This window comes from Epinephelus fuscoguttatus, linkage group LG23, assembly GCF_011397635.1.
Source record: "Epinephelus fuscoguttatus linkage group LG23, E.fuscoguttatus.final_Chr_v1".
NCBI lineage: Eukaryota > Metazoa > Chordata > Actinopteri > Perciformes > Serranidae > Epinephelus > Epinephelus fuscoguttatus.
Window position 1 is genome coordinate 25,511,208 of NC_064774.1, and position 27,219 is coordinate 25,538,426.

The 27,219-nt window shown below is 41.7% G+C and overlaps 1 protein-coding gene across 10 annotated transcripts in view; it reads right to left on the reverse strand.

Moving 5' to 3' along the window:
* Nucleotides 1-1,140: 1,140 nt before the first annotated feature.
* The window catches only part of mark2b (MAP/microtubule affinity-regulating kinase 2b), a 63,913-nt gene continuing 37,834 nt past the window's right edge, over nucleotides 1,141-27,219 (reverse strand). For 2 of the 10 annotated variants that reach the window (XM_049569524.1, XM_049569523.1), the window contains exons 11-21: nucleotides 27,097-27,209; nucleotides 26,682-26,756; nucleotides 26,253-26,310; nucleotides 25,424-25,575; nucleotides 23,474-23,568; nucleotides 18,631-18,771; nucleotides 11,946-12,212; nucleotides 9,582-9,608; nucleotides 5,292-5,327; nucleotides 4,450-4,559; nucleotides 1,141-2,960 (exon numbers count right to left, since the gene is read on the reverse strand). In XM_049569524.1, coding sequence (XP_049425481.1) covers nucleotides 2,611-2,960; nucleotides 4,450-4,559; nucleotides 5,292-5,327; nucleotides 9,582-9,608; nucleotides 11,946-12,212; nucleotides 18,631-18,771; nucleotides 23,474-23,568; nucleotides 25,424-25,575; nucleotides 26,253-26,310; nucleotides 26,682-26,756; nucleotides 27,097-27,209 — 1,424 coding nt within the window. In that variant the 3' untranslated portion in view covers nucleotides 1,141-2,610. Of the gene's footprint in view, nucleotides 2,961-4,449; nucleotides 4,560-5,291; nucleotides 5,331-9,581; nucleotides 9,609-11,945; nucleotides 12,213-18,630; nucleotides 18,772-23,473; nucleotides 23,569-25,423; nucleotides 25,576-26,252; nucleotides 26,311-26,681; nucleotides 26,757-27,096; nucleotides 27,210-27,219 lie in introns of all 10 variants that reach the window. The other 8 variants (XM_049569522.1, XM_049569520.1, XM_049569527.1 and 5 more) reach the window with 7 other exon arrangements.

Sequence of the window (27,219 nt, forward strand, 5' to 3'; positions counted from 1 at the left end):
TTGTAATTTTTCATCATTTCATCTTTGCACAAAAAAAAACAAACAAATAATACATTTTTCAGGAGTTGATCACCCCTCCCAACCCCCAAACCCACCACTACAGTTACAGTTTGCTCAAAACACATTTAAAATCAATGTAAATTACAGCAATGTAAAACAAAAAATAATGTAAAATAAAATCAACCCTGAAAGAGATAATATAACAGCAACAGCCAGAATAATAATTAGAATCCAATACCCAGCACCTTAATACAATGATCAACTTTTTAAAGAAAAATCTGACGTATTAAAAACTGAAAGTAAAATAATAAAAACGACAGTGTGTCATTGTGAGAGAAAGAAAAGAAAAGTGTTAAGTTAGGAACAACCAGCTGACGGGACCTGGCATTGTCCCCATCGCGCCCTTTCTCTAACCCCTGTGTGTGTGTGTGGTTTTTCTTTCTTCGGCTTTGACAAACTGGAGCATCAACGTAAAAGTGAGAGAAAGGAAGTGACGTCTTCTGGTTCGTGGTACTGAACGTGAACGTGTGCTCTGATATGAGAACGATTTGGCGAAGAGGTCTCTTCTCTCTGCTTCAAGCCATTCTGGACCAATAAGGCCTTTAAAAGAACAGACAGATGGAAAAAAAAAAGAAAGAAAGAAAAAATGGCCAAGAATGAACGAGCAGTAGTCGTCACCACCACCATCAACATCATTAAATACACTGATAACTGCTGTCTGCACTTGGTGGTGGGGTTTAATGCGATACGCAATGAGCTTTGTGTTTAATGAGTGTGTGTGTTAAAGGTGCACTACACCAAAAAGGCAGCAATGATATGATCCGACGTGACCCTTCACAACCCGTCCACCCCCCCGTCCCCTCCGACCTGAAAAATCCAAATCTGTACAAACCCAAAATTTCCAACGACACAAAAATATATTATCAAATCAAAAGTAGAAGAAGAAAATAATTCACCATTCGTTGTCGTCGTTGTCGATTCTTCTTTTTTTTGTTTGTTTGTTTTGTTATTTTTTTTCCAGTGATCTTTTTTTAATACACTCACACACACACACACACATACTGTTTGTTACATACTCCAAAGACACCGTTTTTCATGTGTTTGCTCTTTGGGAACACGTGTAGCAGAGAAAAGATGTGTGGGTGGGTGGGGGGGGGGAGAAACAGGGGACAAGAAATGCGTTGGTTCAGGGTTGACATTCTGGATATGAAGGCATGATGCCAACCAAAGTGATACCAACATTAAAAAAAAAAGGGAAAAAAAAAAGGAAAAAAAAAAAGTACAAATAAAATCATTCGAGCATTTATGTGCTGACAACAAAAACAAAACCCCAAATTTAATTCTACAAAGAAAGGCAACATAAAATCCATTGACAACCCCTGTCTGTGAACTGTCCTTCCCTCCCCAGTTTCCCATATGCCTCTCTTTTCCAGTGCACAACTCTTTTTTAAAAGCCATAAAAGAAGAAACTAAATGGGAAAAAAAAGGACTTGAAGCCAGGTTTAAGCCCGTACATCGATGACATCAAGTCGAACTGGACTCCTCGGACTTGACGGAAATCAAAATGAGGAAGAAAAAGGGAGTGAAGAGGCAAAACAATGGATGTGTTTGTGCTGAGTTCAGTTCGAAATTAGAGGGAGAGAGGGTGTGTGTGTTTGTGTGTGTTTGTGAGGGGAAGAGGGAGGTGGTGGAAGGATGGATCAAGTGGATTTTCAAAAGTTCATTTTGGGGTGGGAGGGGAAGTTTGGGTGGGCAGGTGGAGAGGGTCCTTTAACCAACAACAGCAAAGTTCTTCCAACAAAAGTCCATCTAAAGGTGTGTGAGTCCAAGTGTGTGAGTGTGTGTGTATGTGAGACAGTGGGCTTCAGCGACCAAAGTCCTGGCTCAGTTGGAGTCCATTCACTTTTTGGAGGAGAATCAGAACACATCCAATCAAAACTCCTTTGAGTTTTCCAGCAAAACAAGGCTCCGCACTTCCTGTCAATCGTCATCACTTGTTAGAGATTCAGAGAGAAAGCAGAAAGTTTTTTTCAGCGATTGCTCCATTCTCTTTGTCCTCCGTCCAACTCCCATTTTTTTTTTTTTTTACCCGCTTTCCCTCCCACCCAAACAGACCTGGCAGCAGAGCCGTGCAGAAAAACTGAATAAATAGCAGGAAGAAGTGACAGGAGTGGTCAAAGTGATCAAAGTGTGACTACTAAAAAACAGAGAGAGCAGATCGGACATGCAGAAGAGTGGAACGTCTAAGTAGAACGTGACAAAAGAAAAAAAAAACCCAGCAGGGAAGAGAGAAGAAGACCTCGGTCTATAAGTACTTCACAACTCAGAGGAAATCGACTCAGTTTCTAATGGCAGGGCCTCGTGAACTTAAGGAACAAAACTTCTAGAAAAGAAACGTTTTCTAGTCTCAGAGAACCGATAGCCCTACGTCAGACCTTTTGTCCAGATAACAATCTTGTTATTTTTAAAGTGATCCCGCCCTTTAGCTTACCTCCTGACCTCCACGGTGCCCCCAACCTGCTTACAGCATCATTCTCACTATCACCCCCTTCACCCTCCCACCTCCACCTCCATCCTTTAATCTCATCTCTCCTCGCTGCTCCTCCGCACTCACAGTTTGAGCTCGTTGGCAATCTTTGAGGCAATGTTCTTGAAGGCGATAGACGTGCCTGAGATCCGTTTGAAGCGCACGCCGTTGAGGGAGAGCCGCGGCAGCTTGCACACCTCCATCTCCCACTGGACGAAGTCGTCACGCGCCGGGTTGCCCGACACACACAGCAGCATGTAGCGCTCGCGCAGCTCGTACTCGCAGCTGTTGGAGTCAAGCACCTTGCGGATCTCCCGCATCATCTCCATGGGCTCCATGGACGACGTGGTCTTCATGGACCAGGTGAAGCGAAGGGAGCGCGGCTTGGCAGAGTCCTTCTGGCTGCCGATGGCCGGAGGGGTGCCGGTGCCACCTGAAGGGGGGAGGAGAGGAAGAGTGGTGAGAAGCTGAGAGATGAAACTAATGCAGAGACAAGAGAGACAACTGATAGATGGTTGCATGATAAATAGCAGAACAGATGCGAGGGGCCGAGAGTTACGAGAGGACATGACAGAAGACACAGAGAGAAAATTAAGTGAGTAGGACAAAGATGGGAGAGGACAAGGAAGAAAAGGGAGCAAGAACTGAAAAACAACAGGTGTGGAGAGAGAGACAAGCAGAATGAAACAAGAGTGGAGAAACGACTGCAGAATGTAAAATGAAACTGACAGAATGATTCTCTGCCATAAAACCCACTGACTGAATAAAAACGACAAAGAATAACTGAATCTGGGAAGGAAACTTTAAATACCCTTGAATGAAAATGAGAGTTTTCAAGACATCTGATATCAACTGATAGCCTGACATTGCCAGACCAAATCGCAAAATTGATTTGGCCGGAAACCTCTCAGTAAATAATTATTTTCCAAGCAGCGTTATCAACGGCTGAAACCACTCAAAGCAACGAAATGTGACGTGGTGCTGAGCGACAGACAAAAGTAAACAGACTTCACTACTGCCATCAGAATTTAAAAATAGGACTCAGAGAAAGTTCCACATTAGTCACTTTCACTGCGTCTGACGTTCTGCTGCTCCATCTGTGCACCAAACCATAACCAAACGGTATGTGTATTCCAATGGTGCACCTAATGACAGGTCCAGCTCCAAAAATAGAAAATCAAGCCACAGCGGTAGATGTTTTGATTGTCGTTGCCTGCCATGAATAAATAAGTGTGTGGGAAACCCTGCAAATACTACATGGGCACACAGATCTGTCTGGTTTCCAGGGTAGTCAAATGCTGCAGTGACAGAAAACTCATGTAACTTGTGGAAAGTTGTGGAAAGGTGGAAGGTTCTGTCAAGCTACAGCAGCAACTGATGAGCATTATCTTTGCATCTCTTATTCCTTTAATTACAAGAGAACTCCTGTCATCTAGTATTGCACTTACTTAAAGTTAAGGGATTCTTGAGAGACTAAAAAAGATAGTGAAGTCAAAACCTGTGAAGCACAGGCCAAGATATTCTGATTTCCTGGATTAACAGAATCCTTTAATGGTATTAATAGTTCAGAATCCCCACCCGGTAAAGGCCAATGTCTTTCACACTCCACAACAGACACTCAGCTAGCCTGGACTCTTTGTGAGAGACTAGAGGTCCCAAAATTTAAATGAGGATAAAACACAGGTCCTTATCATCAGTGCTGAGAGTGTTTAAAGGGCCCTGCAGCAGCTTCTCGAACTTTTTACCTCTAAAATCAAGATACATACTATAAATTGAGGTGCCATGTTTGATTCTTGTCTGGATTTTTCTGTTCATCAAGAAATATTTCTGTGCTCAGACAAACTTCAGACAAAAGTACTACCATCCACCATTCTGTTTATCCTGCTATTGACAAAATCAGACAATAGAAAAAAACAACATACCAGTGTTACCAGATCCTGGTGAGGAGTTGTTCTCATCGTTGTTGGAAGAAGAGGAGAGAACACCGCCAGACGTCTTCTCTGACTTGTCCACTGTGCTGCTCAGCATAGACCTGGGTGAGGGATGGGAGGGTGGAAGAGAAGGAGAGAGGTGGAGGAAGACAAGAGAACAAAGACAGGGTAGATAAAAAGAAGAGAGAAGAGGGTATAAGGAGAAAGGGTGAGGGAAAAGGGAGGGTGAGGAAGAAATAAGCAAAGAGAGAAAAAGAAGAAGTGTGAGAATTGAGAGAATATTTTAAAAAGGTAGAGACAAAAAAGTGAGGAGGAGGAGGAGCAGGGAGAAATGGAGGAATGATTGAGAGGAAGAGGGAGATGATGAGGTCATGGTAATGAATGGAGACAAAAAGCAAAAAAAATTTTTTTTTAAGTACCCCTGTGTGTGTTTGTGTGTGCACATCTTTGCTTACTAAAATGTGAGTGTGAATTTATATCTGTGTGTGATTTAGTAAATTTTTAATCTGCCTGCACACAAACACACATTTGGGTACTTCATTTCTGATTCCCCCTCACACACACATGCAGGTTCACCTCCACACCGGCACTCTCACTCTCAGGGATGCTCCCATTCACTGCTAATGTCCCGTCCCCTGATTGGTCAAGCCATTATCACCATCACCAACCAATTACATTCCAGCTCGCCCCCCCCTTCCCTCCCCTCCCTCTCCCAGCCATTCACAACAAGCTCAGAGATCATCTAGTGATTGGCTCCAGTCTACTGATTGGCAGGCGGTTTTGGTAGAGTCTGGGGGGTTTATGGGGTTTTTCCGGGCTGCTCTGTATCTCACCTGCTCCCCTCATCCCGACCCTCTCCCTCATACGGACTCCTCGAGAAAAATCAACACAAGTTTAGTCTTTTTGAGGGCTAAGGGCAACAACTGGACTCTTGCACAGACAGTAAATCAGCTGGCTGATCACAGTCACGCTGCTCGCCATGCCTGCCTGTGTGTTTCAACCCAACCACATCGAGCATCAACGCCAAATACCTCATTTCCACTCCAACTGTTCGAATGTAAGGCCAGAGCCACCTGATGACTTAACGGCCTACAATGCCAGTCCACTCTGAGTAACCACTATGGCACAGCTCCTTCATGGCAACACGCCACGAATGTTCAATGGGTTGTAATGATGAGTGCAGAAAAGGACAAGTTGCACCAGTCATTCATAAATCCATGTGTTAGGGCGTTCCTACATTCCTAGTTACTGCTTCCTTCATTGGTTTAAACATAACTGCCAATTGTTTTAAGATGCAGGCTCATTTGCGTGTCTCACAGTTAATCGTATTCATGCTGTTTACAGTTCAGTTTCGAGGGGAACATCTGATCATGCTAGCCAAACTGACGCTATTTGATCAGGTGGTCTAAACTCATCAGCATAATGTTTTACACTTAAAGGTATATTGTTACTTTTGGGAAACTCTCAAAATATTACCTCCCTTACCATTCGGTTAGCTACACAACAGTTACACAAAGTATTCTGGAACAACTAATCTCGACGTAAGAACTAATGTGGTGCAACTTAATTTAGTAATTAATAAAACTGCACTTCAGGAACACTTGGGTTATGATAACACTATGTTGGAATTAACAGGAAGCTGATGCAACCAGGATGAGAAAAGGGTGATGGATGAAAAAGAACACCTGGAATTGGGATAGAACTGGAACAGAGTGGCCTGAATAGAAATGGAACTCAATGGAAAGTCTGGATAAAATCTAGATAGCTCATAATATCCAGATGTCTGTCCAACAAGCTGGAACAGAATGAAATGGCATCCAATGGATTGGAATGTTGGGTACAAAAGGTAATTTGGAATGATTTAAAACAGAATGGAATGGAATGGCTTGGAACGGAACAAAATGGAACAGACTGGATTGGTTGAGAACAGAATGGAGTGGCTTGGAATGGGTTCCAACAAAATGGACTGTTTGGGAACAAAAAGAGAAATGGAACAATTTGGACCAGGATGGAATGGTTTGAAACAGAACGGTCGGCATGGTGAGGGCGAGTCGTGCGGCTAAAGGAGGTTAGGAGCATTAATGATCCCAGCACTGTATTACAACCTTTATTAGTAACATTGGACCTACAACGAGGCTGTTTAAAAAATCCTATGTAACACATATGTAACATACACACACAAATAGTCTCTCTCATACCAGCAGACAAGACTGAAAAAAAACACAAAAGAAAAAACGGAGAAAAGCAGACAACAACAAAGAAACAGACAGAAAACAGCAAAACACATGCAGACAATGGAAGGAAAGTGACACATACATGACAAATTCAATAGTTTATGGCTTTAAATTCATTCTGTTGTGGGAAAAGACATCATTCCTGTTTTGCCCCATTAAAAAACATCATGTAAAATACCTTCTGCAACAGAAATATGGTTAAAATGTAGCACATGGGAAATGACATGTGGGAGAAGTGGAAAAAATAATAATACAAGGATTTCTTAAATAACAGAGGTAAACTGGTGAACAATATAAAGTTGAGTAATTCGTGCCATTTTGCATGCTCTGTATGAATTGACTTAATATGAAGGGATGCAAAATGGCTCCCAGAGGAGGGGCACAATGACCTCAAGGGGAAACAAAGGACTGATGATTACTTGAACTTAAATATATCTCACCATAGTTATTTAGAACTTTTATTGTCCATTATATAGAGTGTACTGTAAATACATGCTGCTAGAATCTAATCATATGCTCATGAACATAATAACCCATTTTCCCCATATTTATACATATATTTTTACGGCAGATTAATTATTTCTCCCTCTCATATTTCAAATGCAATGATTCATGAGTTCCCTTAAATAGGCCAAAGGCATTGCTGCTTATATAGAAACACTGAGAGGTAGTTCATCATTACACTGTGATATAAAAGTTTTATAACTTCTAACCACCAGGTGGAGCAATGGTCCAGATCAAGATTAAAGGAGAATTGCTCTACCTGCTGGTAGAAAGCAGACAACACACTCAAAAGTGTGTGTGGGACAAATGTGGTTGTGAAATGTGTCATCATATCTTTTAGCATATGTGTATGGTGCAACTATCTATGTGAGCATGAGATAAGATGTGTGTTTATGTAAATGTTTGGGCATGTCAGTGCAAATGTTCGTGTACGTGCATCAATTGTTATCTGTGTATGTGTGTGTACACAGCATAAAGGTCTTTTCCAGCCAGAGTAGGTCAAAGCCATCCAGTTCTGTTGCTGCTGCTGTTAGAGAGCCAGTGCCAGAGTGAGAACAGAGCGATGAAAAGAAAAGAAGAGTGCAGCCTCCAGAAAAAAAGAGTGCAGCCTGAGAAATCACTGCAGCCCCGTCCCTCCCGGGTCCTCTCCTCCTCTCTACCTCCGTCCACGGCTACAAACTACAGCCAGGGTCTTCTTACTAATTACTTCCCCTGTGGGATCATCGCAAGCTTACACCAAAAATCTAAAAACACAGCTAGGCCTGTCACAATAATTACGTTATCGACTTACTCTACGATACATGGACATGACCTCGATCATTTTGCGGACCTTGATATTGCCTGTTGGGCTTACATGCGTATTTGTTTGCATAATAACGTCACCAACATGATGCCATAATAAACAGCAGGGTTTTCATGCCCATTTAAAGTCTTGGATGCAATGTTTTTTTCTCTCCAACTCTGCCTACTTGAGCGAGTCCTAAGAAAAGTAAAACACTTCAAAGACGAGTGTGTAGCTCATTGGTAGTCTGAAGTCGCACTTTCTAAAGCACAATTCTGATCATCATTAGCTTGCCAACCCCTGGCAACAAGCTAAAAAGTCTGTTGTCTGTAGCTTTACTCCCTAAAAACATCATCCTCTACTCCGTAAATCCATCAGCAAAACGCCGGATCACAGGCCGTCCATCCCAGGGAGCTGACTGCAGCACACCAGCTGGATTATAGAGGCAACTGCGGAGTTTCGGAAGCTCTGCTAAACTCGTCTATTACTTGACTTGGTTATGTTTTGATGGTCAAATTTTGTATTAAGTCTCAAACTGAGTAATTTTAGGCTAATTCTATAAAGGTACTTTAGTTTTACATATACTTTCTTAAATATAGTTGTTAATTACTTAATTCTTAAGAATTAAAAGTTCATTACTCTTTGAAAGGATGCACTTGCATAATTATGCTATTACATTATTATATCAGTGGCATGAAATGGTTTCAAAGGAACAATAGTACTGTTTATTGCAATTACTTCTGAGGCAATATGTTGTACAACAAAAGTAGTTATTGTGACAGGCCTACACAGAACTCAAGCCTCTAACTTGATTCTAATGACCTAAACAATGAAAGCAGAGAGGTGAGATGGGTGGTAGTTTGGTGGGTGACGTTAGCTTTGATAATGGTTAGCAATATTAAACATCCTGTGTAAAGTGAGACAATGAGGCTAAAATAAAAACACCTGCTGCTTATATTTCTCTCCAACACGCGTATGGACATGAGGACATTAGTATATGGGATGACATTTCACACCGTTACCTCACGTTTCTTAGATTTAGAGAGGAAGATCTCCATTAAGCTCAACAGAAGGACATTACCTGAATGTGAAGCTAAGAAAGGGTTAAGATTAGAAAGGGAGTAGTTTGATCTATTGCACCATTAGGACTCGACCTAAATCTGGGACGCTACGTGGGATACGAGCTCACACACACTCTACCTGGTAAAAAGAAAAAAAAGGAGGGGGTGAGGATGAGGTGGGCGGGAGGGACGATGGAGTGATGAAGAGTAAGAGGGGTGAGGGTGTTATTGTGCCGCGTGATGATGGAGTGAGTTAAGTGAGTGGGTGGCTGGGTGAGGGGGAAGTTAGTAAAAAATAAATAAATAATAAAAATGGGCCAAAACACGGCACTCAAAACCAGAAGGCTCAAAGAAGGGGGGCCAACCACAAAAAAAGGAGGAGAAAAGATAAGGCTCAAGGCACAAAAGGAAGATTTCAACAAAAAAAGCTGCACGAAACACCAAAAAGGGAGAAAATATATATATATGTAAAAATATATATGAAGAAGAGAATATACGTATGTATATCAAGGGGTTATATTTAACGTTGGGGGTGTTGCCTACCTTCTCGGAAACCTGAACGACAGATTTCTACAAAAACAAAAGAGGGATAAAGAAAGAAAGAAAGAGAAACAAACGTATATATAAAAACGTATAGATTTATGACTTTCCTGTAAAAGACAAGCTGCCCTCTGTGTAGCAAACTTTAAAAGCAAACTCTCCAACATGAACCAGGCTCATTTGGGATTCAAGCAGCAAGCACAACCAACATTGAATAACCAAAAATAAACCACCAAAAAAAAAAATAAAAAAAAATAAAAATCTGTGTTACTCTGTGTTTAAATGTGGGGATTTTTGGTATGGGCGTGTGAACAGACATTATTAAAACACACACCAGAACACCTTAGATTTTATGAGCTCTGTGGGAAAATTCCATGAAGAGTTTGAACACAGTCATCCCCCCTCCCCTCCCAATATGAAATGAAGCACTCCTCCACATACAGAGCAGTCCCAGGTGATCCTGAAAAAAAGTGTTTGTGAGGTGAGAAGTTCAAATGTGATATAAAATAAAAAAAAGGGAGAGAAAACCACCTCCTATAAGCACACAAAGACACAAATGAAAATGCACAGGTTAAGCAACAACTTAATCTTTAACACACACTGAGAAACTTAATTCAGCGAACACACACATGCAGGCACACCGATGTGTCTGAAGGACGGAGAAACATCGCTCTCCAGACCAAGCGGGAAAATGCAGTGGTGAAGGTATATGATATGTTAATAAAACACAGCTCTAGTGTGTGTGTGTGTGTGTGTGTGTGTGTGTGTGTGTGTGTGTGTGTGGATGAACTGTACAAATGCAACACAATCTCTCTGTCTCCGCCACCTCTACTTCCTACCAGCACGCCAAGTTGTGTGTGCATGTGTGGCGTGCATGTGTGTCAAGGTGTCCCCACTAGCGGTATTTATAGTTGAGGGAAAAGTGATATCTCCGGTGTAACCATGGATACTGTCGCCACGGAGCTACAGTATCTCTGAGTGGGAGGCCTAGAGAGTGGCTGTGCCTGTACCTCCGCCTCTACACACACACACACACACACACACCCCCCAACTCCACACCAACACCCACGAATGCAGGCATGACACTTCGATCATTCTCCATTTCTCTCAAACTAAAATTCACCAAAAATACATTTCATCCTCTCGTTCTCCTACTTCCCGTCCTCGCACACGTTTAACACTTGTATTCATGATGAACCTCCGGGGCTGCTTGGTGACATGGGAGCGATGACGAAAATGTCATCCTCACCTGCTCTCTCAGCTTGTCAGTATTTCACGGCTCACTTGGCCCTTCCTCTTTCAGTCGCGTTCATCCCTGCCACCTTTAAACCCTCACTTCCTGTCACTTCCTCTCCTCCACATGTTCCATTCTGACGTCGGCCTGATCATGATATGACAGTCAGCCTCGCTGCTTTTTCGTCTCTTCTGCGCTCTTTTACGTTTTCTTATTTTGACTTAGACATCACCAGCCCTCACACATAATTTAGATCAAACACTGACATTTTTGCCTATTTAAAAAAAAAAAAGTCTGCCAATTGGCTTGGCAAGTAGAAATATCAGTCTAGTTGCAATCTGGAAATCCATCGGTAAAAAAATAAAAAAGACTACTACTGGTAAATGCTACATTAGTCAGGTTCCTCCTTCCCTTCCACTTCTATAACCACACTGTGCTGTCTTTACCTCTCTGTATTTACACAGCAGACTTGGATCAAAGCTACAAAGCTGACACCACTTCCAGGGAAATTTTAAAAAATCGAAATAAATCAACTCAAGCTTTGATTACAACTAGGTACCCATGAGAGCAGTTTTAGTGCTGCAACCTGCAGTAGAGGACTGAGATGAATACTGGGCCAGACGTGGAACCAAAACCAAAATTACGCCTCAGTCACCACTGCTCCAAACAAAATTATAGAGGAGACACAGCTGTTCCCTTCCTCTCCCTTTCTACTCCCAGCAGAGTTACAGATCAGCACAAGTTTAGTGATAGGGATGAGATGAGACCAGCCCCTTTAAAGAAATACTCTGAAAACCAGTGATGACATGGACGTAGGGTACGTCGTTCCCCAGAGGAAACGAGCACGAGATGGCTTGTAATGTAAACCTAGTCATTTTCTCTTTAAAGCTGAAACCTCAATACTCCGAAAAAGCTTCAAACTATACTTGTAGCTGGATAATAAGTAGAACAGCTGCTACCACGACTGCTCTGCATTTACTATGAACTTTCTTCTTCTGCCTTATATCGTTTCCTGTCCTATCTGTCTTGCTACTTCCTTTCTCCTCTCTCCGACACTGCAACCACAGAGTTTCATCGTCACGATTCACCCTTCCCATTTTCCCATGCTCCTGCCTCTCTTTTCTGCCACTCACCTGCGTACAAACTTGGATGTGAACTTGCTGAAAATCCCTGTGGCGCCGTGTGTCCTCCGGGCCTGGCTGTTGCCATGTGACAGTGACGGGGACGCGGGCCCGCCGGGGTAGGCGGAGCCCTGCTGGTCCCGGGCACCCCGCTGCTGGCCCGCATGGAATGTGCTGCGTATGCCCACCCCTCGGGAGAAGTTGGTACGATCTGACACGGCGGCGCTGCTGATGTTGTGGGCAGACGGGGAGGCACCGGGCGCCCGCTGAGGTGGGGCACTATAGATGTGGTGTGGGAAGAGAGAGGACGGAAATGGAGGGAGGGATGGTAAAGAAAAAGGTGATACAGAGGAGGGGAGGGTGTAGAAGAGCAGAGAGGTGGATGTGGAGAGGATGAGAGAAGTGCGAAAAGATTGGAGAGGGATTGAGAAGAGGTTGGAAGGTGTGATGAGAGAAGAGGCAGAGAAGAGGAGGTGCAAATGAAGAACTCAGGGTGATGGAGATAGGACAGGAGAGAAGGGAGAATAAAGTAGGAAATTGAGACAGTTTGAAAGGCGGGGAGGATTGACAAGAAAAGATAAATGAACAAAGTGAGGTGATGAAGTAGGAGGAAAGAAGTGGGTTAAAACATTAGGGGATGGGATTGAAGAGGAGGGGTGTGGGAGAGGAACAAACAGTTAGATAAACACTAATAGAAGAAATTCACTTCTTTCTGATTTGCTACTTACCTCAACATAAGGTCACACAAGTATCTATGTCTGTTCAACCTCTGCTCGCCCTCATGTTTCATATACTCCCTTAAATCAGCCAAGTCAATATTTAGGACCACATCAGGTCACTCACTCACACGCACGCGCACGCGCACGCGCACACACACACACACACACACACACACACACACACACACAGAGTTAATCCTCTATGCCTCGGCCGTAGGGCAAAGCATCACAAACCTCCAGCTCTGTCTCTCTCACACACACATGGACAAAAACATTTGCACCAACTATTCACTGAGCTAAAGGCTTTCATTTGCTTTGTAAGCATGTGTGTGCGCACATCTTCCATGCTGGTGTGTGGCATCAGTACACCTGCGGCAGATGGCAAAGACAACAAACAGAAAAGGCAAAAGCACACAAACTGAAAGACAAGACAAATACAGAGTGTCATAAATACAGGAAGTGGAATAAATAGAGATCTCATATCAAATGGACCATCCACTGTAAAGAGGCTGCAATGGGACTGCAATAACATGTAACACAAATGTTGCAGGTGCAGGGTATGGTTACACTAATTGGATCATTAACAGTATCATCCTGTAACACAAATTTATGTGAAAATAGGAGAAGCTGTAAACACTAGGCCGAGGCATTCAGGTAAATGCTCCGTCTACCATTAAAACATGTGACTAAAAAAGTTCAGTTTCAGTTTACATCTCTCCCACGTCCATAGCTGACATATCACCAATCTATCTGCTCAGGTTGCTGTGGTAACAATGTAAGCATCAGTAACTATGTAGCTATGCCGGTTCCAACATGTGCATGAGAAACGGAGGTCCATCATTTTGCCCGCCAAACAATTACCCTGTCAAGTCGCAGTGCAGAACTTCTCAGCTGCAAAGAGCCAACAGACCACTGGTTTCAACATCTGTCCACGGACTGCAGTTCTACACGTTGCCCTCTGCTAGTAGCAACATGGATTCTGCTCAAAAAATCTGAACTGAGACCCATTTGTAGAAATCGGATTGGAATCCCGTTTCATTTTAAACCACTGCCAAATGTAGTTTGGATCTGAAAAATCACATTTCGTGCTTCATTTTTGCTGTCCAGACTTTCTAAAATCAATATGTATATGCCCAAAAAAGAGATTTGGGCTGGCAGTCTGAACAAGGCTTAGAAATTTTAGCTACAACTGATCTGTAAAGAGACACGCTATCACTGTCGATCTGTAGTATGACATCGTGGCATCTGGTCTGTATCTGCTGCCTCGTGAAACAACATTACATATCAAAAAAGGGGACACAATCCAAAATCATAATAAAGATGGGTACCTTAATACCTGCATTATCAGTTTCAAAGGACTACATGTGTTGCTTTCTCTATGGGATGGGGCGGGAGTTGAATGGTTTATCTACTGGAGCAGGCAGACATGGTCAAAAATCATCTGAGTGATGGATTGAAAAAGCAGTCCCATGCAGACCTCTAACACTCAACACATCCTTTAATCTGATGTGGATGTGTTCAAGTTGTGCACTGGGGACAAACACACAGCTCTTCTATGAATACAGAGGCGAGGAAAGAAAGGCTGGATCTGACAGGTTAGTGGGAACCAGTGTGACATGTTCGAGTTATGAAGATGACTGTTAATTGGGAAGGACTACATATCCCATAGAGGAAAACAGCTGTAATATTTTCTACTTTGTTCCAACATCTGAAAGTATTCCAATGTCACTTAAGGAAAAGAGTTCTGACAGACTGTAAGTATCTAAAGAAGGTGTGATATTAGGTGGTGTGGCATGAGGTGGATGGGGTCTGATGTGTCTTCATGGTGCAGCTGGATGTTTTCTTTTGCAAGGCATACTTGATTTGCGCATAGTTGACTGCACCTCTACATTATACAAATGTGGAGCTGCCTATGTGCAGCATCGCTTGCCTCACTGCAGCTCATCATCATGAATACTCATGCAGTATTTGAAACATTTTTCAGAGGGGCAATTGGGGACAGCTGGATAAAACAGGAATGGGTGGGACTTCGGGGCACAGATTGTGTTCTGAGAAAAAAAAGGGGCCTAATTCCTCACTTAGGGTACAGGCTATGTGTTGGAGCAATACCTTCTCTCCAGCGTTCCCAACCAGGTTCTGAACAGCCCAAGCTCACTGCTGAACGACGCATGCAACAGAACGAGACTTCAACATAGAGCAGACAAAACCACTTACAGCCAGAGGGCCACCTTGACATTTGCTCAGCTGGTATTTTAGCCTGACATTTGAGGGGGGGGGGGTGTTCACTAGAATAGGGTGGGGATCTCTGAGGCTGAACTGATATGTCACTAGCAGAGACAGACAGTATTTAAAGGCTAAGTTTGGTATTTTTCAACCCTGTTGTCTCATGTTTTTGTGTCTTGGTGAAAACTGGGAGCAACAATTTTTTAAATTGGTCCAGTATTGAGCGAGAGCGCTGCAGCCAGCAGTCGCAAGACAGGCGGTGTAACCACTTGAGGCATGTTCGCATTGTCAATTTGCGTCCACTTCCAGTTCCTGTTTTTGCCACTGACGGGCTCAGATTGTTATTTAAGGTGTCTCACAACTTTCAGAAAGGATCCCTGCAGAGACTGGCGTTTTTGTTCAAGTGTAAGATCCTTTTTGTTAACTTTCTCATCGTAAAACACACTTCATTTGAAGGTGACAGAAACAACCCAACTCCCAAAAATCCATCTTGGTTTGTCTGAGCCTAACAATGGCAAAATCAAGCACTTCTAGCGGAAGTAAATCGACGGTGTGAACATGCCCCAAAGGATTACCTTTTACATAGTTTCGTGGCTGCCGGCTGCAGCAGTCTTGTTTAAAACGGGACCAGTTTCAAAAGCTGTGTTTGCTGTTAGTCACTTAGACAGAAAAACATGAGAAAACAAGGTCCAGGTTGAAAAAGATCAAATTAACCTTGTAAGGTAGCTGAGGAACATATTCAAAGACCTCCTGTGTATTTTGTGACACATGGCTGGCAGGGGAAGAGACGAGGACTAAAAATCTAAAATATCAAAGTAGCCCTTGAAACAGACACTATCAAGCAGGCGAGCTAAACAACAAAGCAACACAACAAAGCACCAACACACAAGCCAAGCACAGACCGCAAATACACACAGACGACAGGCCAGACACAGTCCGGCCATTACTCCATTTCTTTCATTCAACGAGACACGCCACAGTTAACGCTCATTAGATGAAGACGGGGTTTTCCCAGGCAACTTCATAACTGAGGTGGGTTTACATAGCAGATTGAGGCTGTATAAGAAAGCACTTAACAACCTTTTAGAACAAAAAAAAAGAGAGGCTGTGGGAACCTTTAAAGGGACTCCACTTCTTTCCACAGGCCTGAAATTCATTTGTACAAGCCAGGGAAAATCCTTTTGTCTACACATCATATCAGAAAAACAAATGTATACTACAATGTTAGTTAAACGTCTATACATGCAACAGCTTACACAGACACATTTTCACAGAAACATGCATCAACACAACTTTAACAACTTCATTTTGTCTGGTTCTCCCCAGAGCACCTTTTAAAAATATCTTTGTGTCCTGCTTCAATACAACTTTGGTGGCAAAAGTTTTTTGGATTATCTTTATGATAAGTGTAACTACTGTTGACATCTAGGCTATATAGACAGATAACATTTTTGCATGCAGTCATTTGTTCTTATTTGCATGACGTAGTGGCCGCCCCTTTTTTTAAAATCAGCATAATGGTGACATCATCTAGCCTCTGACACAGACTTTCACTGATGCAGCTTACAGCTAAGTAACTTACCTGCAAATGTCAACATTAGTCATTTTAGATGTGGAGTAATATTTTTGTCCTAAATTACACTCCCAGTGCGACAATGTCAGTCCCTTGGCTTGTAAACTACAGTTAACAAACCAAGGGTGTTCACAATGTGCCTCTGATGCAGAGTGGAGTTTCTAAATATATCTCCTAAGACTTTTTCTTTCTTTTCTTTCCTTTAAAAGTAAGTAAGATGCAATAACTTTCATAACATTCCTTAAAGGAGCTGTATGCAACATTCAAAGTACATATAATCCAGAGTCTGGGGCGAGATTGTGTGCACATAGTTCTGCAACTAGCAGCTAACGGTGCTAATTCCATAAACAGCACAAAAAACAGCAGCAGTGCTGATGGAGTTAACACTGGTTGGGCCTTACGCTTCTGCGACAACGCTGTCCCAATGTTAGCGCTAACCACCATATGTGCGCATTGCAGAGTGGTGGCAAGTAGCTAGCCAGTGGGATACACACACAGGAACTCACATGCATGTGGGTCCAGACAAGCTACCACAACAATGAACAGAGAAGCTCAGATTATAACACATACACAGAAGGCGTGTCTTCATTCTTTGCTCAGGATGCCTTTACTCCACTATATCTTTATATAGCAAATAGTGATTTGCTGCTATATTAATGTTCTGAATGTTGCATACAGCTCCTTTAAACAAAAAAAGAAAATGGAGAAAAAAAAAGAATCTAGAAGTCACATATATACAGCACCACTCACTATACATACAGCCAATAACCGAGCTTATATAATGGGCTGGCCTGCTGCACACAGTTCATTAGCTACTGAGACCGCTGCGTGTGGATACCAGATTCCTGCTTGCCCATAAATGTCTCTTTTCTGAATTTGCTTGTTTTGTTTTTTCAGCCAGGAAAACAAACAAGTGATAAAACATGGTTTGTCAGAGTTACAGTACAGTGAAAAACCTGCTCATCTTGTTCTCAAGCTCCGACTGCTCAGCCATGGCCCACTGGGTAGTGTGAGGTTTGAGAGTGACTGATTGGCCAAAGACAAGCTATGTCAACACCGAGTTTAGCTTGTACAGCTTTCTGAGCTGCACAATCTACTTCCTGGCTGTTGCTAAGTAACTGGTGAGTCCATGATAGCTACTCTTAGAAATGCTGGACATCTCACTATGGAGATGCTGTAGTGGTAAATATATATATATATATATATATATATATATATATATATATATATATATTCAGATTCAGATTCAGCTTTAATCGCCAAGTGAGTACTCAGACATGGAATCTGACTCTGGTATTTTGTGCTCTTGATGTACATACACAGAAACAGATGCACAGACATATAGGCACATAGTCAGAAATTGATACCACAGCTGTAACTCAAACTATTTCTTGGCTTCAGATAAGGTTGTGTCATGTTGTCTCTTTGCTGCTACACTAATGCTAACCTTACTTCCGGGTGATTTGCCATGAGGGGAAAAAAATATGACTGTCAAGGAAGTTATTTAAAAAAAGGAAAGGAATGTGAGTGTATAATTTGCACGTCAGATTTCTCAACTTCTTGATCAAATGAACTTCTTTGCAAATGTAAATCTTTCAGAATTTTTCTTAATATTTATATCAAGTACTGTAGGAGGTCATTTTAGTTGACTAAAAGACCATTTCAAACCAAAAACATAAAAATATTTGAGACTAAATGATATACCGAAACTGCTAAAACTAGGGAAATGTGTCGTTTGCTAATGTGAACGTGTATGTGAGGTGGCTGCTGGCAAGCAGAGCAGTTTGTGTCAAATAAAACAGCTTCTCTATGGGGAGGAAAATCCACCTCTAAGATCGATTTCATGATTTCTGAGGGAAAAAATATTGGCAACCAGGTCAGTGCTGTGTGCCAGGATTTGTCACTGTGTAAAAAGGAATAAAAGGTAATCAAATATATATATATATTTTTTTTTAAAATGTTGGTAGTGTCACATTAATCTGGCAGTGGTGTAAGGTTTCAGAGCCAACAAATCATTTTTCCTTTCTTCATCTCTCCTTTTTCCCTTCTGCCCATCGAGTTCTTGCGGGAAGGATGATGATGATCAGTGCTGAGTAAAGTGGTGTGTGTTGAAAGGGGCTGAGGGAGCTGAGAGCATGTCTGTGTGTGTGAGTGTGACAGAAAGAGTGAGTGAGAGACTTGCCTGGGCCGTGGTGCGTGCAGGTCAGAGGGGCATGGATGATTGGAGGAGGACAGGGACTTGTGGTGGCGGGGACGCGAGGAGGAGGAGGAGAGGACGGCAGCGGCCGAGGCAGTGGAGGCGCGGGAGCCCGGAGTGTTTAGGCTGGGAGGAGGGGGAGGAACAGGAGGAGTACCCCGCCCAATGCACACACACACACGCACACACACATATGCAGACACACCCACAAATGTGATCGACACGGGACAAACGCACCATACAGTCAAACAATCAAATGTACATACAAGCATGACGCATACAGGCATTCACACACAGCGGGCGGGGTTTGTGTGTGGGTGGGCAGGGAGGTGAGGTGGAGCATGGTTAGAAGCAGCACTTATCAAACACAGTAAGGGGGGAGGGGGGAGGGAGGAACAGAGGAAGTAGAGACATAAAGAGACAGAAAACAGAGCAAAACGACATGAACAAAGAAGAAAAGTTGGTCTTTTTTGCTGCTAACATTGTTTCATCGTGGTTTGACAACAAGAAATCACAAGCCACGATCAAAGGTTGGCTGTGTTCCTGTACCTTTGTTTTCATGTAAAAAAAACACGAAAGGCAGAGCACAAAAGACCAACTTTAACACACAAGTTTCTATTGGCAAGGAAGACTGAAAACACACTCAGACAAATTATGTGGACAAAGTCAGGTACAAAAAAACACAAAGCAACAAAATTGACAAATCACCACATGAAGACTTAAGACAACCCTGCACTTCACTGGTCTGCACACTTGCCTCCCAAGCAGGTCTACGTATTGGAAAAATACTTAGTCAACACGATTTGAGGTGCTTGGATTGTCAGAAAAAGTAAGTCCAACCATATTTTTCTTGCACATCTCCTTTTAGTCCGTAAATAACTTTGTTTTGCTATTTATCATTAAATACTTTATGCCTTTTTAAAGGTGATTTTTTTTTGGTCTATTTTTTCATACTTTGTGAAGCACACTAAATTGTGACTTGTGCTATACGATAGGGCTGCATGATATGAGGAAAATATGCAATATATGAAAATAATAATGATATTACTTGCGATGACCAGAAAAGAGCTCCTACAGCTGAGGGAAAGTTAGACTTCGGACTTCTTAAATGCCGCAAATTTAAGATAAATTTTAAAATAACCAAAAGTAAAGAGAAACAAAAACATTTTATAAAACTACTTTAATTACTTTGGTTGGGGCCATTTATGCCAACATTTTTATTATAACATAAAACGCGATTTTGTTTCGCCTTTTGTTTTTAAATACCTGGCGTTTGAGGGCAAGTTCTTAGTGATATTGTTGTGGGATTCCACTGCCTTGATTCTCATCGTGTTAAGTTTGAAATACTTTTTTCATAAAATACGAACCTTTTATACAGTGCCTTGTACCAAAAAATCCTACTTCCCATGTCCAATTATTTTTTATAGATTTTTTAAAGATTGATTAAACACATTTTAATACCAATCAAGGCCTTATTTTTAGATTAAGAGATTTTTAAGACTTTTTTTTAAAGACTTTTTAAGGATCCACTGGAACTCTGACAGATATTAAAGTGTTCTCAGTTCTGCCTCTCTGCTGCTGCCACTATATCGCTAAAATACGACATACTGCATGTCGAATTAAAAAAGAAAATAATTTCAAACTTTTTTTTTTTTGAAAAGAACACTGAACTCAACACAAAGGCACCGATAAAAAAAGAATTTTTTTTTAAAGTGTAGTTTTCTACTTATTCTTTCCTTCAACTAACTCAGAAAATCTTGCAATGCAATCTTCAAGTCTTTCGCGATGTGTTTGATGTGTAAGTTGACATTACAATGACAATTTAAAAAGAACGATAAACAGTGCAGCCCTATTATACAAATAAAGTATCATCATATATAGTATATATATATATATATTATTATTTCAGACATGAGAGCTGAACCAGTAAGTTGATTAATTGGTCAACAAAAAAGCATCAATTTTAATAAAAAATTGTTTGTCTTCTTTAAGCATTTCTGAAATGCCAAACTTCCACTGAGTCCCACTTCTCCTATATGAATATTTTTGTGTTTTTTTAGTCTCCTGGGCCACGATAGGAAATAAAAAAGCTTTGACATTTCGGACAAAACAAGTAAATTGCTGATGTCTGCGAAAATCTGATGTTTTTTAGACTTTTTATAGACTAAATATTTATCAGTCATTATAGAAATTTAGCAGCAGATTCATCCATAATAAAAAATTATTGAGTTGCAACCCTACAAGACAAACACTGAAAATTGTGAAATGTCAATTGTGCTTTCTCAGGTATTAATGGGCAGATAAGGTGCTGAGTTTCAGATGTTTGGCAGGAAATAAAGCTGCGTTCACTGTCCTGCTATGAGATAATCACTGACCTATGAGCTCGCAGTTTTATGGATTTCACCTGTCACATGACTTCTGCCTGTCAAGGAGCTCTGCAATCCTTCCTTTCCTTTTCTGTTTTGTTTAAACAATCTGAGCTCTATCTGTAACAAAGAGTAGTTTATTGAATTACTTAGGCAAAACAACGCCGGCTATTTCCTGAACCCTCTCTTAATCAGCGAGGTTGCCACGGGCTACAAAGCTCCACACATTACTGACAGCTCAAACTTGACTTTATCCACACAGAGAAACAAACACAGTGAGAGACAGGGGAGAGTGGTACCAGAGGGAGAGAGATAGATGAAGAGAGAACAGAGGAATGAGCAACGAGAGACAGTGAGAGAGAGAGATGGACATTTATAGAGGTCAACCAAACAGCTGCTAATTACACAGAAAACAAACACATAGCCGAGAGAAACACACACTCTTTCTGACAGGGATTAAAGCGGCTAGTGATGGAAAAATAACTGCATTCACTGGACAACCCAGTGTGTGGCAAGAGTTTGAGCATGTGTGACATGTATGTTTAAGCTTGTGCGTGTGTGTCAATGAGTTTGTACGTGTACAGCCTCAGAATGTTTGTGTGTGTGTGTGTGTGTGTGTGTGTGTGTGTATGCAGATATTTCTGTGTATGTGTAAGCCTATTAGGAGGCAAGTACAGGGACCATATAGTGCCACTAAGAGTTAATATTCCATCACAAGTCTTCCTAATCTCCTTAGAGAGAGAGGGGACAAAAAGAAAGAGAAGAAAGATTAATATAAAGACAAAGTGGGAAAAAAAGAAAAGAAGGGAGGTGCCAAGAAAATGTGAGTGACTTAAGATCCAGAGGGACAAGAGCTCAGACGTAGATAAAAGAACACCAAAAGCAGAAAATTAGGAAAAGACAGAAAGGGATAAGGGGAAATTGGGGAAAGGAGGGTGGTGTAACAAGTACAAAAGCCCAAACTTCAAAGCATTAATGATGATCAAATAAAGTAACTTTAAAATCAAAGCAGATGACAAAGACTAAGTTAGCAGAGCCTACCATGGCTAATAGACCCACAGTGATAAAAAAAAACAAAAAAAACACCAATGCTGTCTCAAATGACCACATCGTCACTATGTAGTGCTTAGACTGAAAGACAATGAATAAAGAACAAAATGACATCAATGTGTCAAAACTTTTGCCTGAACATGGATTCAATTAATTGTTTTCGTCACACTGTAGATGGGGCACCATGTTGGGAACGAGGGGGTCATTTGAGACTGATTCATGAACAGGTAATAAAGCAGTAATGACAATGAACACTGCATCATAACAGGGATTATGGTTTGCCTTAGTGTTTAATGCTCATGGAAAAAAAGCACACAAAGCGTATGGCTGGTTAAGCATGAGTGATGTGTCCGTGGTTGCATGTGTGGACGCGCATGTGGTGCATTCAAATCCCGGGCGACAAACGCGACGGCTTCCATCGACGGCTAAAATTACTGCATGATGGTGTGTTTTATGACTTTAAAAATGAAGATTACAAAGTCCACAATCAAGGAACTCCAAAATGAACAAAAAGTTGTTTTGTCAATATTGGAATTTTTTAAAAGTGGTTGAAGAAGAAGCTGAAGGGAATGTCACACTCCGCAATATTTTAATCCAATGAAATACGAGTGCGAAAGAGGGGAGCTTGATTTATGGCTAAACCCAATTTTCACAACCCTTTTTGTATATGCAAATATGTGTGTAATATGTGTGTAATATGTATGTAAGATGGGCCAAAAAAGTATGACACCAAAATATATAAAAATTAATGAGTGAGTAAGATTATTGCCTTTTTGGCGTTATGTTAAGTTTTGCACCTGTGGATTTGACTTTGGGCAAAAACCTGGACTAAATTACAAATTTGGCAAAGTTAAATGAAAAAGAACATTTTTATTAAAGGACAAGAACAGAGAGAAGAAAGAGTTTAAAGGGCAAATAAGGTCTCTGTGTGTCAGCATGTCAACCTGCCTACCAGTATGTGAATGTAAAAAGCGGGTGTGTGAGTCCATCTAACCCTGCTTCTGCTGTAACTGGCAGGCCTCCATCAGCCCATCATGGGTAATCTGTAATCTACTGGAGGTTTGGCCTAAATTCCCTAGGGAGCCTGATTTCCATGTCCAGGAGGGCTCACCCCACCCCGGGGGGAAAGCTTGTGGGCCTCCCTGAGCCAGCTGGCAGAGCTCTGGAGAGTACCAGCCAAGGTCTGGGATTCAGTCACTGAGACAGCTGCGGCACTGCTTCATTCACAAACCATGGTGAGCGTGTTTATATTATGTGTTTGTTAGTGAGGACGCAGCGCTACCTCACTGCAACTTGAGTTGACGAGAGAGGAAGAGTGTGCGTGACAAAGACTGTAACTGTACTTGCCTTGATCTTTTTGAAAACACCTCTCTTTTAAAATTGTGTGTGCGTATATAAATAAGTGTGTGTACCTGTCCTTGCCGTTCTGGATGCCCTGGCCCAGCGTGGCTCTCTCAGTCAGAGGAGAGTTCCGACTGCGGCCAGTACCGGTGGACAGGATACTATTCTGAAGGGAGAGAGGGAAAAAATAGGAAGAATGTTAGAAATATAAAGAAGAGTTTAGGACTGATTTTAAGACAGTGAGAGATCCCTTCAGTGGTTAGTAGATGGAGAAACGACATTTAAGGTGACCAATTATTCATAGAACAGCCTCAAGCAAGCTTCCCAATCAGCACAGGGTTAGCTTAATTAAATCTTCACCAAATTAGGCCTTAAGAGATTTCCCTGTAACAAATTTATCTTCTGCAGCGTGTCAAAGTTACAATTACAAAACCATTTTGTTTTCAAGTCAGTATCCTTCAACTGTCATTTAAAGACCCTTCACTCCCACACAGGTGTTTTTCATTATCCTGTCACATCAGCCATCTGCTCAGGTTCAGGATGGGTGGAGCTATACTGGGAATTACATAATGTCACATGTCCATATACCAATAAAAATGATAGAAACTGTTCCCACCCCGACAGGGTATGACTAAATTAGAAGGAGAGTGACAGACTTGTCGTGTCATCCAAGGGGTGAACTTTAAATTTCACATCCTGCACTCTGCACAAAATCTATGAAACCATTTCAATGAGGAGACATGAGACACCCTCAAATACTTTCTACAGTAACGTTTCTAAAACTTTCTTTAAAGTTGAAATTTTATACTCATAAAGCATTTGATGGTTTGTGTCATATGTACACTGTTAACAGGCACCTGTTGAGTAAGTTACAGTACCGCTTTGGTGGTTCTTAATTGGTGAAAACTGAGTGGATGACAGAGCTGGGTGATACTGAGAAAATACAAAAAGGCATTTTCACAGCACACACTTTGACATGTCACAGTAGGAAAAGCACAGGTGTAAATAATAAAATGAATGACGGCTGAATTCCATTTAGCTGCTTCAGTGTCAGGGTCCTTGGTAATGTGGATGTGGGCTCACTGTCATACTGATATGGCTTACTAGGACACTAAATAGAGAAATAATTTGGCACTTACAAAACCTGTGCTTTTCTTAGCACGACAGGTCAAAACATCTGCTGTGTGAAAGACTTAAAATTCTGCCTAAACGCCAAGATAAAAATAATGTCCAGATATGGCATCACCTAAGTTACCGTTGTGAGAAAACGAAAAGGCTGATGATGACTAAAACCTAACCAGAGAGTATAAAAATAATCTAGCATAACCTTGAACATGACTCACACTTCCATACACCGTCATAGTTTTATGGCTATTTGTCTTAATTAGTAACTAGCATTTGCTTTGATCTTTGGACCAAAGAAGAAGATAATATCTGGCTGACGTTGGCTTACACTAAAGAGCAACAATGACTGTCCAAGTAAAAGTTAGCTTTTGAATTTCTCTAAAGTTTCCTTTCAATTTCTTGCATTCATTCATATTTGATAACACTGTCTATTAACAACTGCTGTGTGCATTTTGTCTATGGATCTGCGTGTAGGCCTGTCTGGATAACTATTTTTGTTGAACAATATATTTTCCAAAAAATAATATCTTTATGCTATATTATTTTCATTTTGAAATCATTCTATGCCAGTGATAAAATTATTATATTATTATTATTATTATTATTATTATTATTATTATTATTATTATTATTATTATATAATAGCATAAAAGTGCAAGTACACCCTTTCAAAAAGCAAAAATTTAATTCTGGCATCACACTGGCTAAAATATTGGTTGGACATTCTTATGTAAACAAATATGAATAGTAACAGGCCTATCACTGTGTTTATATTTAGTAATACTGGTGATGTGGAAACCATAATACACTAATGTGCTCATTTTAATGTGCTTTTAATAGAAACTGTGAATATTTCAAATGTCGTGTAAGCAGGCAGTGTGAGAGCGCGTTCTCACGGTGGAGGGCGTGGCGCTCTTCTTGCGGTCAGAGGAGACCAGGGGACTAGCTGGCACCTTGGTCGTGGAGCTGCCTGATGAACCTTTCCTCCCAGAATCCTCTCCTGCAGTCCGGTTGTCTGACTGACCCCCCCTCTTAGAGTAGGAGGAGCCTAGAAAGAGAAAAAGAAGGCATGGATGAGGAAAGCCATCACTTGCTGTGCCCTAACCTGAGTAATTGCCCCTGTCCATCCCATCTGCACCATCATCTGCTCTGCCACTCATTCGTCATTTTCCTGTCATCACTCAGTTCTCTCACCTTCTTTTGTGTCTTTGTCATTCAATCTGCTCGCCCAACCCTCCACACTTAAATCGATCTTGTCTACCCTCAACTCCACCCTCTCTCCCTCCACCCAGCCCATCTCTCTTACTTCAACCTTTACTCCAACATACACTATCGCCACTCCATTTAAATTCAGTTCTTCCTTTTTAAACCACTCTATCTCTTCCCCTTTTTCACACTGTGGCTACAGGTGTCTACAAAAAAATGTGATGCTCACCTTCAAAAACTATTTTTGGGGACTTAAGAGGAGCTTTTTACTCTATCACAGCCTTTGAAGGCCTTGAATTATTTTCTCCACCTGCTTCAGTGTAGCAGGACCAGAGACCAATCCAGCATACACCAGGATTTAAACCATATGATTCAATTTAAAATACAAAATATAACTTTGTACAATGTGCTGGTCCTACGCTCCTGACAAATGACCATCCCAATCGGACCCATCCATCTCTCCTAACCTCTCTAACACACACAAGCTTCACCCCCTCCTCTCAGACACACCAATCTCACCCTGGTCGGTGGCTCTGCGGTTCTGAGGCTTCTGGTTGGACGACACACTGCGCTGTACCTTAGAGAGGTGAGATGGACATACAGGTCAGTGTGGTATTCTTGATGTCACACAGTGTTAACACACACACACACACACACACACACACTTTGGGCAGTAAGTAGAAACTGCATTTACAGCTGCTTTTAATCTAGCCATTCTCACACGACACCCACAACAATTCAAGCATCCGGCGAACACACTGGTTGTTGTGGTTCACATGTACCTGTATGTAGGTCAACCATCTAAAACCTACAAATGAGCTTCATCAGAGAAGATTCCCAAAGTGTCTTTGGTAAAAAACAGGAGGTCAAGTCAGCGCTCGTGTCACTGGCTGCGGTTGGGAGACCTCATTATGTGTTAGCAGAAGACATTATGTGTTCTCATTGTACCTTGTGGGGCGGGGAGGGGGCGTTTATGTTGCTTACATCACTTCCTGGCCGGGGCTTGATGCCACCTTCATCCAGCTGGGGGAGAAATCAAAACACAGACCTGAATACGTGCATATCTGGAGGAGACGCAGAGAGACTGCAATGTGGCTACAGCAAACACAAAGGACTAAAAGAGCCTTTTTAAAAAATGTCACTGTTGTGAGAACACAACGTGCTCTGTATGCTCTGATGGCTTGGGTGCAAAAATAAAAGTGAAGCCCAACATTTTCTTGTATTTAATGATGAAATGACAAGAGCTGGTTCGTCTGACAGTTCACTGTATAACTGTAGCTTAGAGAGCTCTGACAAACCAATAATAGCTGGCATGATATTGTGTAGAACAAAGACGTGTAGGTGTGAGAAAGAAACAGCGTACCTCAGAGTTCCTATAGTCCAGTAGCAGGTATGCAGCCATCACATCATTGTACTTCTGGTTCACCAGCGAGTCCTGAATCTCATCCTGAGAGAATCCCATCTGCAGCATGATGTCTACACACAC